General features: G+C 38.0%; 3 protein-coding genes and 1 long non-coding RNA gene across 6 annotated transcripts; 3 read left to right on the forward strand and 1 right to left on the reverse strand.

Moving 5' to 3' along the window:
- Nucleotides 1–996: 996 nt before the first annotated feature.
- Nucleotides 997–1,655, reverse strand: LOC106304042. Its single transcript, XR_001262613.1, has 3 exons — nt 1,588–1,655; nt 1,411–1,491; nt 997–1,041 (listed from the first exon to the last, which is right to left on the reverse strand). It is a non-coding gene; the product is annotated as an uncharacterized LOC106304042 (long non-coding RNA).
- A 65-nt stretch (nt 1,656–1,720) lies between these two features.
- On the forward strand, nt 1,721–2,896 carry LOC106304041. The gene is made up of 2 exons (XM_013740424.1): nt 1,721–1,925; nt 2,538–2,896. The coding sequence occupies exons 1-2, from the start codon at nt 1,806–1,808 to the stop codon at nt 2,619–2,621; spliced, it is 204 nt and encodes a 67-aa protein (XP_013595878.1). The 5' UTR covers nt 1,721–1,805; the 3' UTR covers nt 2,622–2,896.
- A 296-nt stretch (nt 2,897–3,192) lies between these two features.
- LOC106304454 (serine/threonine-protein kinase tricorner) lies at nt 3,193–6,455 on the forward strand. The gene is made up of 13 exons (XM_013740862.1): nt 3,193–3,582; nt 3,707–3,881; nt 3,979–4,062; nt 4,155–4,396; nt 4,482–4,701; nt 4,808–4,887; nt 5,062–5,146; nt 5,242–5,373; nt 5,516–5,629; nt 5,749–5,796; nt 5,888–5,972; nt 6,048–6,104; nt 6,194–6,455. The coding sequence occupies exons 1-13, from the start codon at nt 3,347–3,349 to the stop codon at nt 6,352–6,354; spliced, it is 1,719 nt and encodes a 572-aa protein (XP_013596316.1). The 5' UTR covers nt 3,193–3,346; the 3' UTR covers nt 6,355–6,455.
- Nucleotides 6,456–7,603: 1,148 nt separating this feature from the next.
- LOC106301621 (TBC1 domain family member 15-like) lies at nt 7,604–10,365 on the forward strand. Of its 3 annotated transcripts, none has more exons than XM_013738068.1 (12): nt 7,604–7,772; nt 8,032–8,165; nt 8,243–8,338; nt 8,431–8,534; nt 8,599–8,798; nt 8,869–8,991; nt 9,083–9,171; nt 9,250–9,355; nt 9,428–9,525; nt 9,613–9,867; nt 9,945–10,028; nt 10,112–10,365. In XM_013738068.1, the coding sequence occupies exons 2-12, from the start codon at nt 8,052–8,054 to the stop codon at nt 10,124–10,126; spliced, it is 1,284 nt and encodes a 427-aa protein (XP_013593522.1). In that variant the 5' UTR covers nt 7,604–7,772; nt 8,032–8,051; the 3' UTR covers nt 10,127–10,365. The 3 variants fall into 3 exon arrangements, with proteins under 3 accessions (XP_013593522.1, XP_013593523.1, XP_013593524.1); XM_013738069.1 differs by having other exon boundaries at nt 7,604–7,765; nt 8,043–8,165; XM_013738070.1 differs by having other exon boundaries at nt 7,604–8,165; nt 8,252–8,338.
- The last annotated feature ends 1,969 nt before the right edge of the window (nt 10,366–12,334 follow it).

Below are 12,334 nucleotides of genomic sequence, written 5' to 3' on the forward strand. Positions count from 1 at the left end.
GAACTTTTAGAGCTTCGATTTACTCAATTAGGATTTTTGATCTATTACCCTATGGTTTTGATTCATAAAGATTAGGGTTTTAGGGTTTCATTCTTTATCAATCAATCCATGTTCGATTATGGGTTCTTAGGTTTTGAATTACTTTTTAACCTTAGATGATTATTGAATCGGACCACCAAAGGAGTTAAGCCGCAAGCTGGACACGAACGAAACGCGAGCTGGAATGGATCGAATCGCTTCTATCGGGTCGCAGACGTCCTTTGTTGCTTGATCGGGAACGTCTTGATCGTCGGACGTGAGCTGTCTGATGCTGTCGCGAACGAGGAAGAGGTCGCGTGCTGGAGCTGCTCTCGGGTCGCGAACGTCTGAGCTAGAATCAAGAACGCCTTGGGCTGAAGCTGATCGGGGACGCGAGTTGAAGCTGATCGGGGACGCGAATTGGAACAGATGCGGGAACAAGAGACGCGATCGGAGTTTAGGGTTCATCGGATCGCCGGCTAAGGTTAAGATTTTAGGTTTTAGAGTTTTTCGATTTGCATATTAGCTTAGGGATTTAAAGTTTCGTGCTGATAACGTGTTATAAAAGTAATGGAAAAATATATTTTTATTTATAAAAATAGAGGTTACTTATATATAGAAGATTACAACATCATAGATAAATGAAAAGATTACAAATCATAATCTCTTGGTTATGAGCCATCCACTATTTGGAGACGGTACAAAAGTCAGTTAAATTTAAGAGACAAGAATAGAAGATCAAAAGGCAAAGGAAGCCGAGTGTTTTGGGCCTTTCAGTACTTGACAGGTGCGCCCTGGATAGGTAAGAGACCAAAACGCTTCTTCAATGTAACTCTCTCCTTTGAATATTTATCGTCAGGGGAGAATCGGGCTGCAACAACAGCACAGAAATATTGCTTTAAACTCAGAAAATTGTTTCCTTCAACAAATTATGAAAACACAAAGGGAGGAGGGGTCTGTATGTAAAGAGCTAGACTCAACTGGATGGGCAGATTCAGTGGCTAACCCGAGCGGTGATTCCTTCTGCACAATTGAATTTGATTCATGTTTTAAGTAATCAAGCAACAACAGAGTTTGTAAAGTGAACAATAGCGAGCAGAGGAAAACCAAATGCTAAGGTTAATTGAACGTGTGCATACAAAAAAAAAATTAAAAAAAAAAAGTAAAAGCAATCAATACCAAGCTCAATGTGTAGGAAATAAAATTTTATCTGCTCAAGGCTGAGCTTAAACAAGCAAATTCAAAAACAAGCTCGGAAAGTATTAAATTTATATATTTAAAATTACAATCTCTAACATAAAAACAGAGATTTTGTTTCTGAACCTAGAAAGACAAGAACAAGAAAGCATTTACTAAAAGAGAGACGAGATAGAGAAAAGCGAAAGGGGGTACCTTAGTGGTGTAAACCTTGTCGCCCTTTTCGTTGATATAGCACTGAAGATACATGGTTGGTCCTTTGCTTTCAACGAATCTCTGTGCTAACAAGAAAACAAACAAACATCAGCAAAGACGACGATAACGAAAAGAAAGTAAGAAAGCCGATAAATATTCACAAAACAAAGATCGCACCTCCTCCAGAAGTCGATTAGGATTTTTCAAGAGGGGCAGCACGAACTCAGAGGTTTACCGTCAAACGTATATAAGTTAAAAACAAATGGGCTTTCAATAAAAATTGGTAAGCCCAATAAGGTACGACTACGAAGAGCCCCAGTTATTATTGCACGAGTGCCCAACAACGATCTCCGGTGATAATTGTTCGGAAACTTCCATCTCCGGCGAAGAAAACGATGAGGAAATCTACAGAGATTCCGGCGAAGGCCTCGGGTTTTGTTAAATCGGAAGAGAAAACTGTGAAACCTCCTTTCAGACTTGCCGTCGATGACACCAAACCTGTTCTTCAGGACCCGGTAAAAAAAATGATCTGGACTCTCTCTCTCTCTCTCTCTGGCCACCGTAAATTGTTACCCTGATTACTGTTGCTCTGTTTTGGATTTCGAATTTGAAACCCAACTGAAATATATGTTGGATCACAAAAGTGTTGAATTATTATTATTTTTTGCCTCAAAAGTGTTGAATTTGACAATCTTCTAATGTCTTCAATGAATGTGATTTGATTCATTGAAGAGTGTAAAGTTATGTTAGCTTGAAATAACACAAAGTGGCCATCAGAGCATTTCTCTGTCTAGAAAACCCCCGTTGAACTATAAGAGCTTCAGATCAAAAACGGCAGATTGTTTTTTTTTTGGTGCACAAAAGAATTGTAAAGCTCACTCTTCATATAGAAGAAGCCATTAACAATTTGAACACATTCTTGTTAGGAAGAGGATGGATGGAGAGACCATTTTTTAGGTTACCTTTTCTTGCGCTGTTTCTGCGATTTTTGCTTACAATAGTTTCGAGTATCCATTCCATGTAACATCAGTTTGTAGACTGATTCTGTTTTCCGATGGTTCCTGTAGGTTTCTGAGTACACGTTAATTTTGAATATATGTCATAACACTTTTTGTTTTTTGGCTTAGATTCTGAGATCGGACCCAATGGAGACAGAAGAAGCTGTCCTGAGGCTGCCCTCTTTCCCGGTGATGAGACCATCTAAATCGTAAAGAAGTTTCCATCTGACTTGTATTGTGAGTGCCGAGAAGATGATTTTATCTCTGCTTGATAAGCTTAGCTTAGAGTCCGTGTTATTGATTGATGATGGAGACAATAGCTAGCCCAAAAGTGTTTCAGTATTTGTATCAGCAGCAGCAGCAGACCAGAGTGTGTTTTCATTACAAGACTCTCTCAACCATTCATGGGGTTTGTTGAGGTTTTTTTTTTTTTTTTTTAATTCAGACGCTGAGTGACTTGAAAGAGTTTATAAAAGGTTTTCCTGTAACTTGAGTGTGACACTTGAATCTTGAACTGATTTGGCTATCGACTACCAAAACTAGTCAAAGCTTTTTAGTGGAGGCAGATAGTAATAATAAGTCCATCGCTATTTTAAGTGAATAAAGAAAGATAAGTGTGCATGAAAGAATGAGAGAAAATGACGCTGAGAACAAAGGCAGACATTGGATTTTAAATGCATTCTTTACAAATATAAATCATGGGCTCCGGAGACATTCACGCTCATTCCATTCCTCTCTTTCTCTTTCTCTTTCTCTTTCTCTTTCCCTATTGGAGATTTGTTTCTTCTTCCTACTTTGTTTTGTATCATTCAGCTTCTCATGTTTTGTATTTGTTTGGCATATCTGGATTCTAGTGATATTTGTGCTGATTTTCACGTTTTCAATCCGTAGTAGATGATGATGATTTGAAATATTGTGGTGTGAGGGAGAGTGTCAATATGGATTCTGCAAAGGGTTGGTTTCAGAAGCGGCAGATGCGTGGAGGATCGAGATATAAAGGTGGTTCCGGTGGTGGTGGTGGAGGTAGTAATGGCTCTGCCGATGAGCAACCAAACGTGGAAACTGATGAAGAAGCTGTCTCTAACACTACCAAGCAGAAAGTTGCAGCTGCTAAACAGTACATTGAGAATCATTACAAAGAGCAGATGAAGATTCTTCAAGAGAGGAAAGAAAGGTATATATATATATATATATATATTTATTATATATCTTATTCGAAACCAAGAATGTAGAATTCTTTCTTCTTCTTTTTATGCCATTGGGTGATTGTTTTATCTTTGGTTGTTGATATTAAATAGGCGAAGCCTGCTAGAGCAGAAGCTGGCAGATGCTGATGTTTGTGAAGAAGATCAAAACAATCTTCTCAAGTTTCTGGAGAAGAAGGAGACAGAGTACATGCGCCTTCAGCGCCATAAGCTAGGCGTTGCTGATTTTGATTTGCTTACCATGATTGGGAAAGGTGCTTTTGGGGAGGTAATGCATTGCATCTTTCATTGGGGAATACAATTTATTTTCTTCGGGTGGTTATTAAACGATATCTTGTTCTTGCTTGTTGGTACCGTTTCTGTAGGTTAGAATTTGTAAAGAAAAGACGACAGGTCAAGTTTATGCAATGAAAAAGCTCAAGAAGGCCGAGATGCTTCGTAGAGGCCAGGTGATGAGACTTCCCTTATCTAATGCTGGTGTCTTGTATGTGAACCAATCACTCATTCCTGACTCTTAACTTATATATATTTTAAAATTAAGGTCGAACATGTGAGAGCAGAGAGGAACCTACTTGCGGAAGTGGACAGTAACTACATTGTTAAGCTTTATTGTTCATTTCAAGATGATGACCACCTTTACCTTGTGATGGAGTATCTTCCTGGTGGAGACATGATGACACTGCTGATGCGCAAAGATACTTTGACAGAAGAGGAAGCCAAGTTCTATGTCGCTGAGACAGTTCTTGCTGTCGAGTCCATCCACAGGCACAATTACATCCACAGGTTCTCTCAGAGTATAATTATTATAAAAAAAACATTCATTGTCTTTTGCATGTTGGATATGCATGAGAGCTTATCTTCTTCGCAGGGATATAAAGCCGGACAACTTGCTTCTTGACAGATATGGGCATCTCAGACTGTCGGATTTCGGATTGTGTAAACCGTTGGACTGCAGTGCCATTGGAGAAAACGAATTTTCAAACAATCCGAATAATGGATCTACTACGGAGCAAGAGGGCGGATCAGGTGCTCCAAAAAGAACACAGCAGGAACAGCTTGAACATTGGCAGAAGAACAGGAGAAAGCTAGTAAGGCTTCAATATTCACCTTTTGACTCTTAACTATTGCTTGGCCCTTTACGTAATGGAGTTTGTCTCTCTGTATGTGTTTGATTAATACACGAAACAATGACAGGCTTATTCGACAGTTGGAACACCAGATTACATAGCTCCAGAAGTTCTGTTGAAGAAAGGCTACGGAATGGAGTGTGACTGGTAAGAATATATTCTTTTCGTCAGTGCATTATCACAGGTTATGAGCTTACATACTCCATCAGATTTTGATATTTTCTATTCTGTTTTAAAAAGAATATGGCGACACTGTCTACATATTTGCACCTTGCATAGGACGCTAATCGCAGTTTACTCAATAAAATGATACGTACGTAGGTGGTCTCTTGGAGCTATCATGTATGAAATGCTAGTAGGGTATCCTCCTTTCTATGCAGATGATCCTATGTCAACCTGTAGAAAGGTAATATAGCACGCTCTCATAATCATTATGTATAGAAAAATAAAGACAAGAATGGGAATATGACCTTGACAACAAAATCTTTGTTTGGTTTGCAGATAGTAAACTGGAAAAGTCATTTGAAGTTTCCAGAGGAAGCAGTCTTGTCAAGGGAAGCAAAAGATCTGATCAACAGTCTTTTGTGCAGTGTCAGACGCAGGCTTGGTTCCAAAGGTGCTGATGAAATCAAGGTGTGCCCCTTCTTACACTGGTTTTCTTTTAAAAAATGATTTTTTCGTTTAAAAGCACGGAGAGTTTGAGTATGGATATAAGATTTCAATCTCTACCGGTGAGATTGTTTGATGCATGAGTTGTTTTGTCCATTTGCTGCAGGCTCATCCATGGTTTGAAACTGTTGATTGGGATACAATATTCGATATGGATGCAGCGTTTGTTCCCGAGGTCAATGACGATTTAGACACTCAGAATTTTGAAAAGTTTGACGAGGTTTGAACCAGTCTTCTTCTTCTTTTTTATCATTATTTATTTTGATAAATAAGCATAAGTTCTCTGGTTACTCATTGGTTTTGTATGATCATTAATCTTTTGGTAATATATATATGCAGTCAGAATCACAAACTGAGACATCATCCAAGTCTGGCCCATGGAGGAAGGCAAAGCTTCTCCCTCCCTGCAAAGACTCAAGATTGCTTTCTTGTTAAAGATTCATTTATGTTTTACTCAATTCCGGTTTTATTTCTGCAGATGCTGTCGTCAAAGGACATAAACTTTGTAGGGTACACTTACAAGAACTTTGAGATCGTTAATGATTACCAAGTTCCTGGAATGGGTGAGTACACTTGATCACTGGTCTCTTTCTCTCTGAGTTGTTTGAATGTTGTTACTAATGGATGATGTTTTGTAGCGGAGTTAAAGAAGAAGAATAAGTCGAAGCGACCACCAATGGTCAAATCACTCTTCGGTACATATCTTTTTTGTTTTGGCATATTGGAAGATCAATTTTGATAATGTTTTCACTAATTAATTTTATGTATTTAAACCGTTACATAGATGGTGGATCATCAGAGACATCGGATTCGCCGGAAGCAACGACGAGATCGGCTGGTGATCGACCTCCGCCTATTCCTCCGGTGGTTCAGGGAAGCTTTTTGAAGCTTCTGCCACCAGAACTTGAAGTCAGGCCTAAGCAGGAAGAATCTGAAGCTTGCTAAAACAGTAACCAACAAGGTTTAATTAACTTGTCTTGTTTGGAGTTGAGTTGTGTCCGACCACTCCTGCTTTCAAGACCAACAAAGTCTCATCTTTGTTGACATGCAAATATACTTTTTTTAAAATTTGTTTCATTTTTACATGATTGTAGTTTTCTTCAAAGAAAAACCAAGCTGGTTTTGAATGTGTGTATAAAACTATGGATGCTTGCTTATATTTTGTATATATATATTGGATATTATTATCAATAGTGTTCCAACTATGACTTGGAAAAATCTTAAATTAGTAAAAAAGAGATTACATATTTTATTAATTTAACCATGTTACATCTCCTACTTAATTAAAGGATGAAAATCATGTTTCTTCTATTTTCTGCTATTGAATTTTATGAGTTTAGTATATAGTCAATGAAATTCATTAGATATTCCACAAGAAAAAGCATTTGGAGCATCAACAATGAGTCTCTCAAAAATGAAAAATATGTTGGTCAAAGTTTGTTTTTTAATATTTTCTTGTAAGCAAAATAAGATATTTTTTCTTTTAACTGTTTTATATTGATCTAAATACGTTGCATTTATGATAGAAAACCTTGCGATTGTTAAAAAATCAAATGTAATCTGATCCACCATATAATAAAATAATATAAAAATTTTAGTTTTTTTTACTGTCAAATAAAATAGATATCCATTTAACTCAAGACTTCATATTGCAAAATTTAATTTACTTAATACTAATTTAACTATATGTTTTATAATATTCATTTCATATTAAGTTTTTCAAAATAAAAAAGTGTGTTTTTCTTGTGCATATTTATTTAAATTTATTTTATAATCTATGAAAATATTTAGTGTGTTAATATACGTGATTATAATTAATATTTAGTTTGAGTTTCAAAAAAAAAAATTAATATTTAGTTTGATATAATTTTATTTATGGAATATAAAATGATATTTGTATAATTTTACTATTAATTTAAAAATAGTCACAATACTTTTTCATGGTTAGAAGTCGATTTTAAAATTGTAAAGTTTAATAAATATTGAAGGACTAAAATATCTATAGTGGAATAAATAGTAAATAAAATACATGTTAACAAAGGTTAGCTTTTTTCTTAATTAAAAAGATTAAATTGAAAATTAGGCCCATAAGGAAAACCTTGAAGTCCGTTAACAATAATTAATAAGGCCCATTGCGGGGGGTAGAGATAGACGGTTTAATCCGTATGCTGAACGAACCGAGGCAAAAAGGAAATAGGAACGGAACCGGGGCTCATAAAGTGTGCTTGTGGTCCGGTTATAATGCGGAGTCGTCGTCCTAGAAATAGAACGAACGATGGAAGAAGAGGGAAGAGGGAAGAGTCCATAATAGATATGTGTCGAGGAGAGTCCGGCTCTTTAGGATCCCAATCTGCATAATCTGAGTATGTCTGTAGATATATTCATTCAAATGATTCCGTCTGAAATTATGATTTTGTAATGCTCTTGTGGCTATGATGATGTTCGAATTTTAGCGTATTGCTGTTGATTCATGGGAGCTTCACAATCATATTTACCTTTCAAAAAGTGTGTTTTTATTTAATTTAATTTGATATAATTGGGCACTTATCTAATAAAGCAAGATCTGATATTGGGGGTTGTGTGGTGGTCTGATGAATGATCTCTGTGGTTGGGAATAATAAGTTTGGATTGGATTGGATTGGATGTTTTGCTGCCCATACATTATGTGGAGATCAGGAGGAGAAGATTTGCAAGGTTTCTACCCAGTTAGACCTGAATGTCTAGCTGATGTTCCCAGGACCCGCTTTAAATCCAGGGTGTCTGTCTGCCTTTTTTTTTTTTTCTTTTTAAATATCTTTAGCAATTTAAATAATCCCATCCTTTATTCTCTCAGGCTGGAAAGACTCTGAGTGCTAGAAGATGGCACGCTGCCTTTACTGAAGATGGCCATTTGGATATGGAAAAAGTCCTCCGACGTATTCAGCGTGGAGTCTGTCTTCTTCCTTTTCTCTTCTTTTCCTATCTCTCTAATAATATTCCCCTTGTTGTTGCTCACTCTTGGTTGTTTCTCTTATCAAAAAGGGAATTCATCCCTCCATCAAAGGCGCTGTTTGGGAGTTTTTGTTAGGTTGTTACGATCCTGACAGCACCTTTGATGAAAGGACCAAGCTCCGGACTCTAAGAAGGTATATTATATTTCCCCCTGTGGACTGCTCCATTCATAAGCTAACTTTTGAAATGGGCTTTTAGGGAGCAGTACGCCGCTTGGAAACAAGAATGTAAGACTATGGTTCCTGTCGTTGGCAGCGGCACCTACATCACTATGGCTGTTGTTCAACAAAATGGGGAGCCAATTGATGAATCTTCTGTTGAAAACCAAGGCTGGGTCGTCAAAGAGACTGTTAGAGACGAGAGAGTCCTCCAATGGATGCTCTCCTTGCATCAGATCGGTATCTCTTCTTATAACGAAACCACTACCTTCTTTTACAACCGTCTTCTAATGGTTGCTTTGCTTTGCAGGCCTTGACGTTGCTAGAACAGATCGGTATCTTTCCTTTTATGAGGATGGTGCTAATCAGTCCAAACTATGGGATGTTCTTGCCATATATACATGGTTGAATCTTGATATCGGTTACGTTCAAGGTTATTAGTGTACTTTCTGCTGTTTACACGATTTAACATTTTGTTACTAAAAAGGAAAAAAGGAACCGATCCACTTTGTTACTCTATGTAGGTATGAATGATATATCTTCCCCTATGATAATCCTCTTTGAGGATGAAGCCGATGCTTTCTGGTGCTTTGAGCGCGCAATGCGTAGACTGGTAAGAATCTTTCATGTTTTTTTCATCACCAGACAGTTGATTGTCCTCACGGTTTTTTGTTTTCTTTTTGAATTCCAGAGAGAAAATTTCAGGGCAACAGCAACATCAATGGGTGTGCAGACTCAGCTGGGTGTGCTCTCACAGGTCATTAAAACGGTTGATCCTCGCCTCCATCAACATCTGGGTATGTGTGTTGAGCTGTGTTACATACACTCTTCCTGTTGGTTGGTGAGCTAAAACTTTGTGCACGTAACAGAGGATCTTGACGGTGGAGAGTATCTGTTTGCTATAAGGATGTTGATGGTACTTTTCAGGAGAGAGTTCTCCTTCCTCGACGCTTTGTACCTTTGGGAGGTAACAACACTGCTTTTCTTACTCTGATGTTTTCTTTTCCGTGTTATTCGGATAACGAGAATGAAGTGCATTTTTATTTGGTTACAGCTGATGTGGGCAATGGAGTATAATCCAAACATGTTTGCAACATACGAGGAACTAGAAGACCGGAACAACAACAACAACGCAGCAGACGATCCCAAGTTACTAAAACGTTATGGCAAGTTTGAGAGGAAATACGTGAACAGCGGAAAGAACGAGCGACATAGCAATACTATTGCTGTTTTCGTGGTCGCTAGCGTTCTGCAGACAAAGAACAAACGTCTCTTAAAGGAAGCTAAAGGCCTAGACGACGTTGTTCAGGTCTCTATCCTCCCTCTCCTTTTTCCCTCTCAAAGCGTTCAAACCAAACTCCAAAGTCATTGTTGGGGTTTTTGCAGATACTAGGAGACATCGCCGGTAATCTTGACGCCAAAAAAGCATGTAAAGAAGCGTTGAAGATCCATGAAAAGTTCCTGAAAAAGGTTTCTTTCTTCCTATCTATCATTCTTTTAAACTTGTTGAAGATATCCTTTATATACTAAAGGAAGGATATGTTTCTGGGCAGGCTAATAGGCCATGAAGATTTGCTTCCACTTTATATATAATATTAGCTCAGTTGTCGGAAAGTTGATCATCGCCCGCGAGGAATCTAATGAAAGATTCTGGATGGAGATTGGTGAAAAAGCTATGATGATTCTTTTTTTTTCTTCTTGTATTTGTTCATTCTTCTTATGTTTTTGTTGTTTTTGTTACATAATTTATGTATTGGTGATAAACAGTGTGCAGTTTTTGAGTTCTAAGAATGAACGTTTTAAACTCTTTTCTTTTCTTGCATTAATTTTTATTTTCTTACATGCAAATTTTTTTAGAGCTTAAACAATTGCGGGCAAATTCACTTTCGATCCTCTCCGGCGCCACTGGCGCGTGGTGGCGCGTTCGCCAGCGCCGGACCCCCTCTGTATCTATTCCTTTGTCTCTCACGATCTCTTTTCTCTTTCGTCAATAATAAATCTGGTTGAGATGACTTCTGGACGCCTCGATCTTCTTCTCTGGTGTAGCGGTGAGGCGTTAGGAGCTATGGAGGTCCAGTGGGGGGGGGGGTCGGCTTTTCATCGGTTTAGGGTTTGGAAATCCAATTTTCTCCTTCCATGATTTCCAAACCCTAGTGGAAGCAGTGTGTGAGGATGTGTTTTTTTGTTTCCGGTGCTTTCTATAGAGAGCTTGGAGCTCAGATTGGTCCTTCTCGCTAGTTTTCCTTCGCTTTTGCTGTTTTTTGGATAAAGATGCAACATCTTCAGTCCGGGTACTCTTGGGTGAGAAGCTGGTTTGTCTCATCACTTTCTCGGCCTGCTCGGAATGCTTTGCTAGTTTCGAATCTGTTTTCTGGTGCGCGGTGCAGGACTAAGCCGGCTCTGACGTGGGTTGTTACTTCTTCCATCGAAATTGGTAAGACGGTATTCTGGCAGGTTTTGGTGATTATGTGGACTTGTATTCTCTATACTCTGGTGCTATCTATGGCGAAGGCTTCCGTAGCTTATGTTAGTCGTTTGTTAGCCTTGCCTTATTTGTATGGAATGTGGGTTAAGTTTCTTTGATCTTATGGAACCTATCTGGCCTTGAGGCAGTGGTGTACTGTGGCTATTAGGATCTTCGGACTGGGATTCATGTCTATGGTTCTTGGTCTTGATTCTTGTCCTCAGTGGTGACATGTTCCTGTTCGTGCTTTGAGTACGGTTAGGACTCGTTGCTCGACCATTGGTCCTCTTGGTTGATTCTTCATTGTAAAGCTCCGATGATGTGAAGTCGTGCTGTCCCTTGGATTTTAGACGACGGGTTTTCCGGATTTCTTAGCAAGGGCCTGTGGAGCTTTAGCTCAATCATGTTCGGTCTTTGGGTAGTTGCACTACAAGAAATATGTACATTGTTAGCGCGGGTTTTATGCTATATTAGATGTTTAATAGCGAATTCATAAATGCTATGTATACGGCAGCCATCATAGGTACCCCCTTCTACGATAGCGTTTTTTCGTGACGCTACGAAATGTGCATATACGATAGCAATATGTGGTTGATATTATTAACGATGATATGACACGTGTTATTTTGTTACAAATTGATTACGATACATATTTCGTGCCATGCCAGGGACTTCTACGATAGCAATAACATATTTTGATAATTGCAGTTGATATGTGCTATTACTAATATTTTTAATAGCTTCGAATTTATTATAGTAGTTTATTTTGTATTAAATTTAAAATGCTATGATTTGCGATTATAATTGTTTTCTTTAGCTATTGTTATTTTATCTGAATGCTATGATTTGGTTGTTTTGATAATCTAATTTCTACATAAAAACGCCATAAGACTGCAAATCCATTCATAAAATATGTAGCTAATACATAAGTCATTACACCAGTTTCAAAACACAAAGCATAGTCATAAGAGATAATATAATACATCAAGTTGATTAGCCTAGCTTAAAACTAGCTAAGTCTGGACCTAAGTTCTTCATTCCCCCTTGCAAACTGCAACAAGAAAAACTCTCATCAGTTAAGAACATACATATGCAGGTTTAACCACAAAGCACAACACTTACAGCTTAAAAGAAGGCCAATTTATCAATCGGCCATGCGATAGATGAACCATGTGCATCTTTCAAACTCTCTATTTCATCAGATTTCCTCCAAACTTGTGCATCATCTACGATCACTGCATCCACCCAAACTCTAGCCGCTTTCGGACCCAAGCGTACAAAGTGGACCATTTGATCTTGGTCTGTCGAATGC

The sequence above is a fragment of the Brassica oleracea genome, chromosome C7 (assembly GCF_000695525.1).
Source record: "Brassica oleracea var. oleracea cultivar TO1000 chromosome C7, BOL, whole genome shotgun sequence".
NCBI classification, from domain to species: Eukaryota; Viridiplantae; Streptophyta; class Magnoliopsida; order Brassicales; family Brassicaceae; genus Brassica; species Brassica oleracea.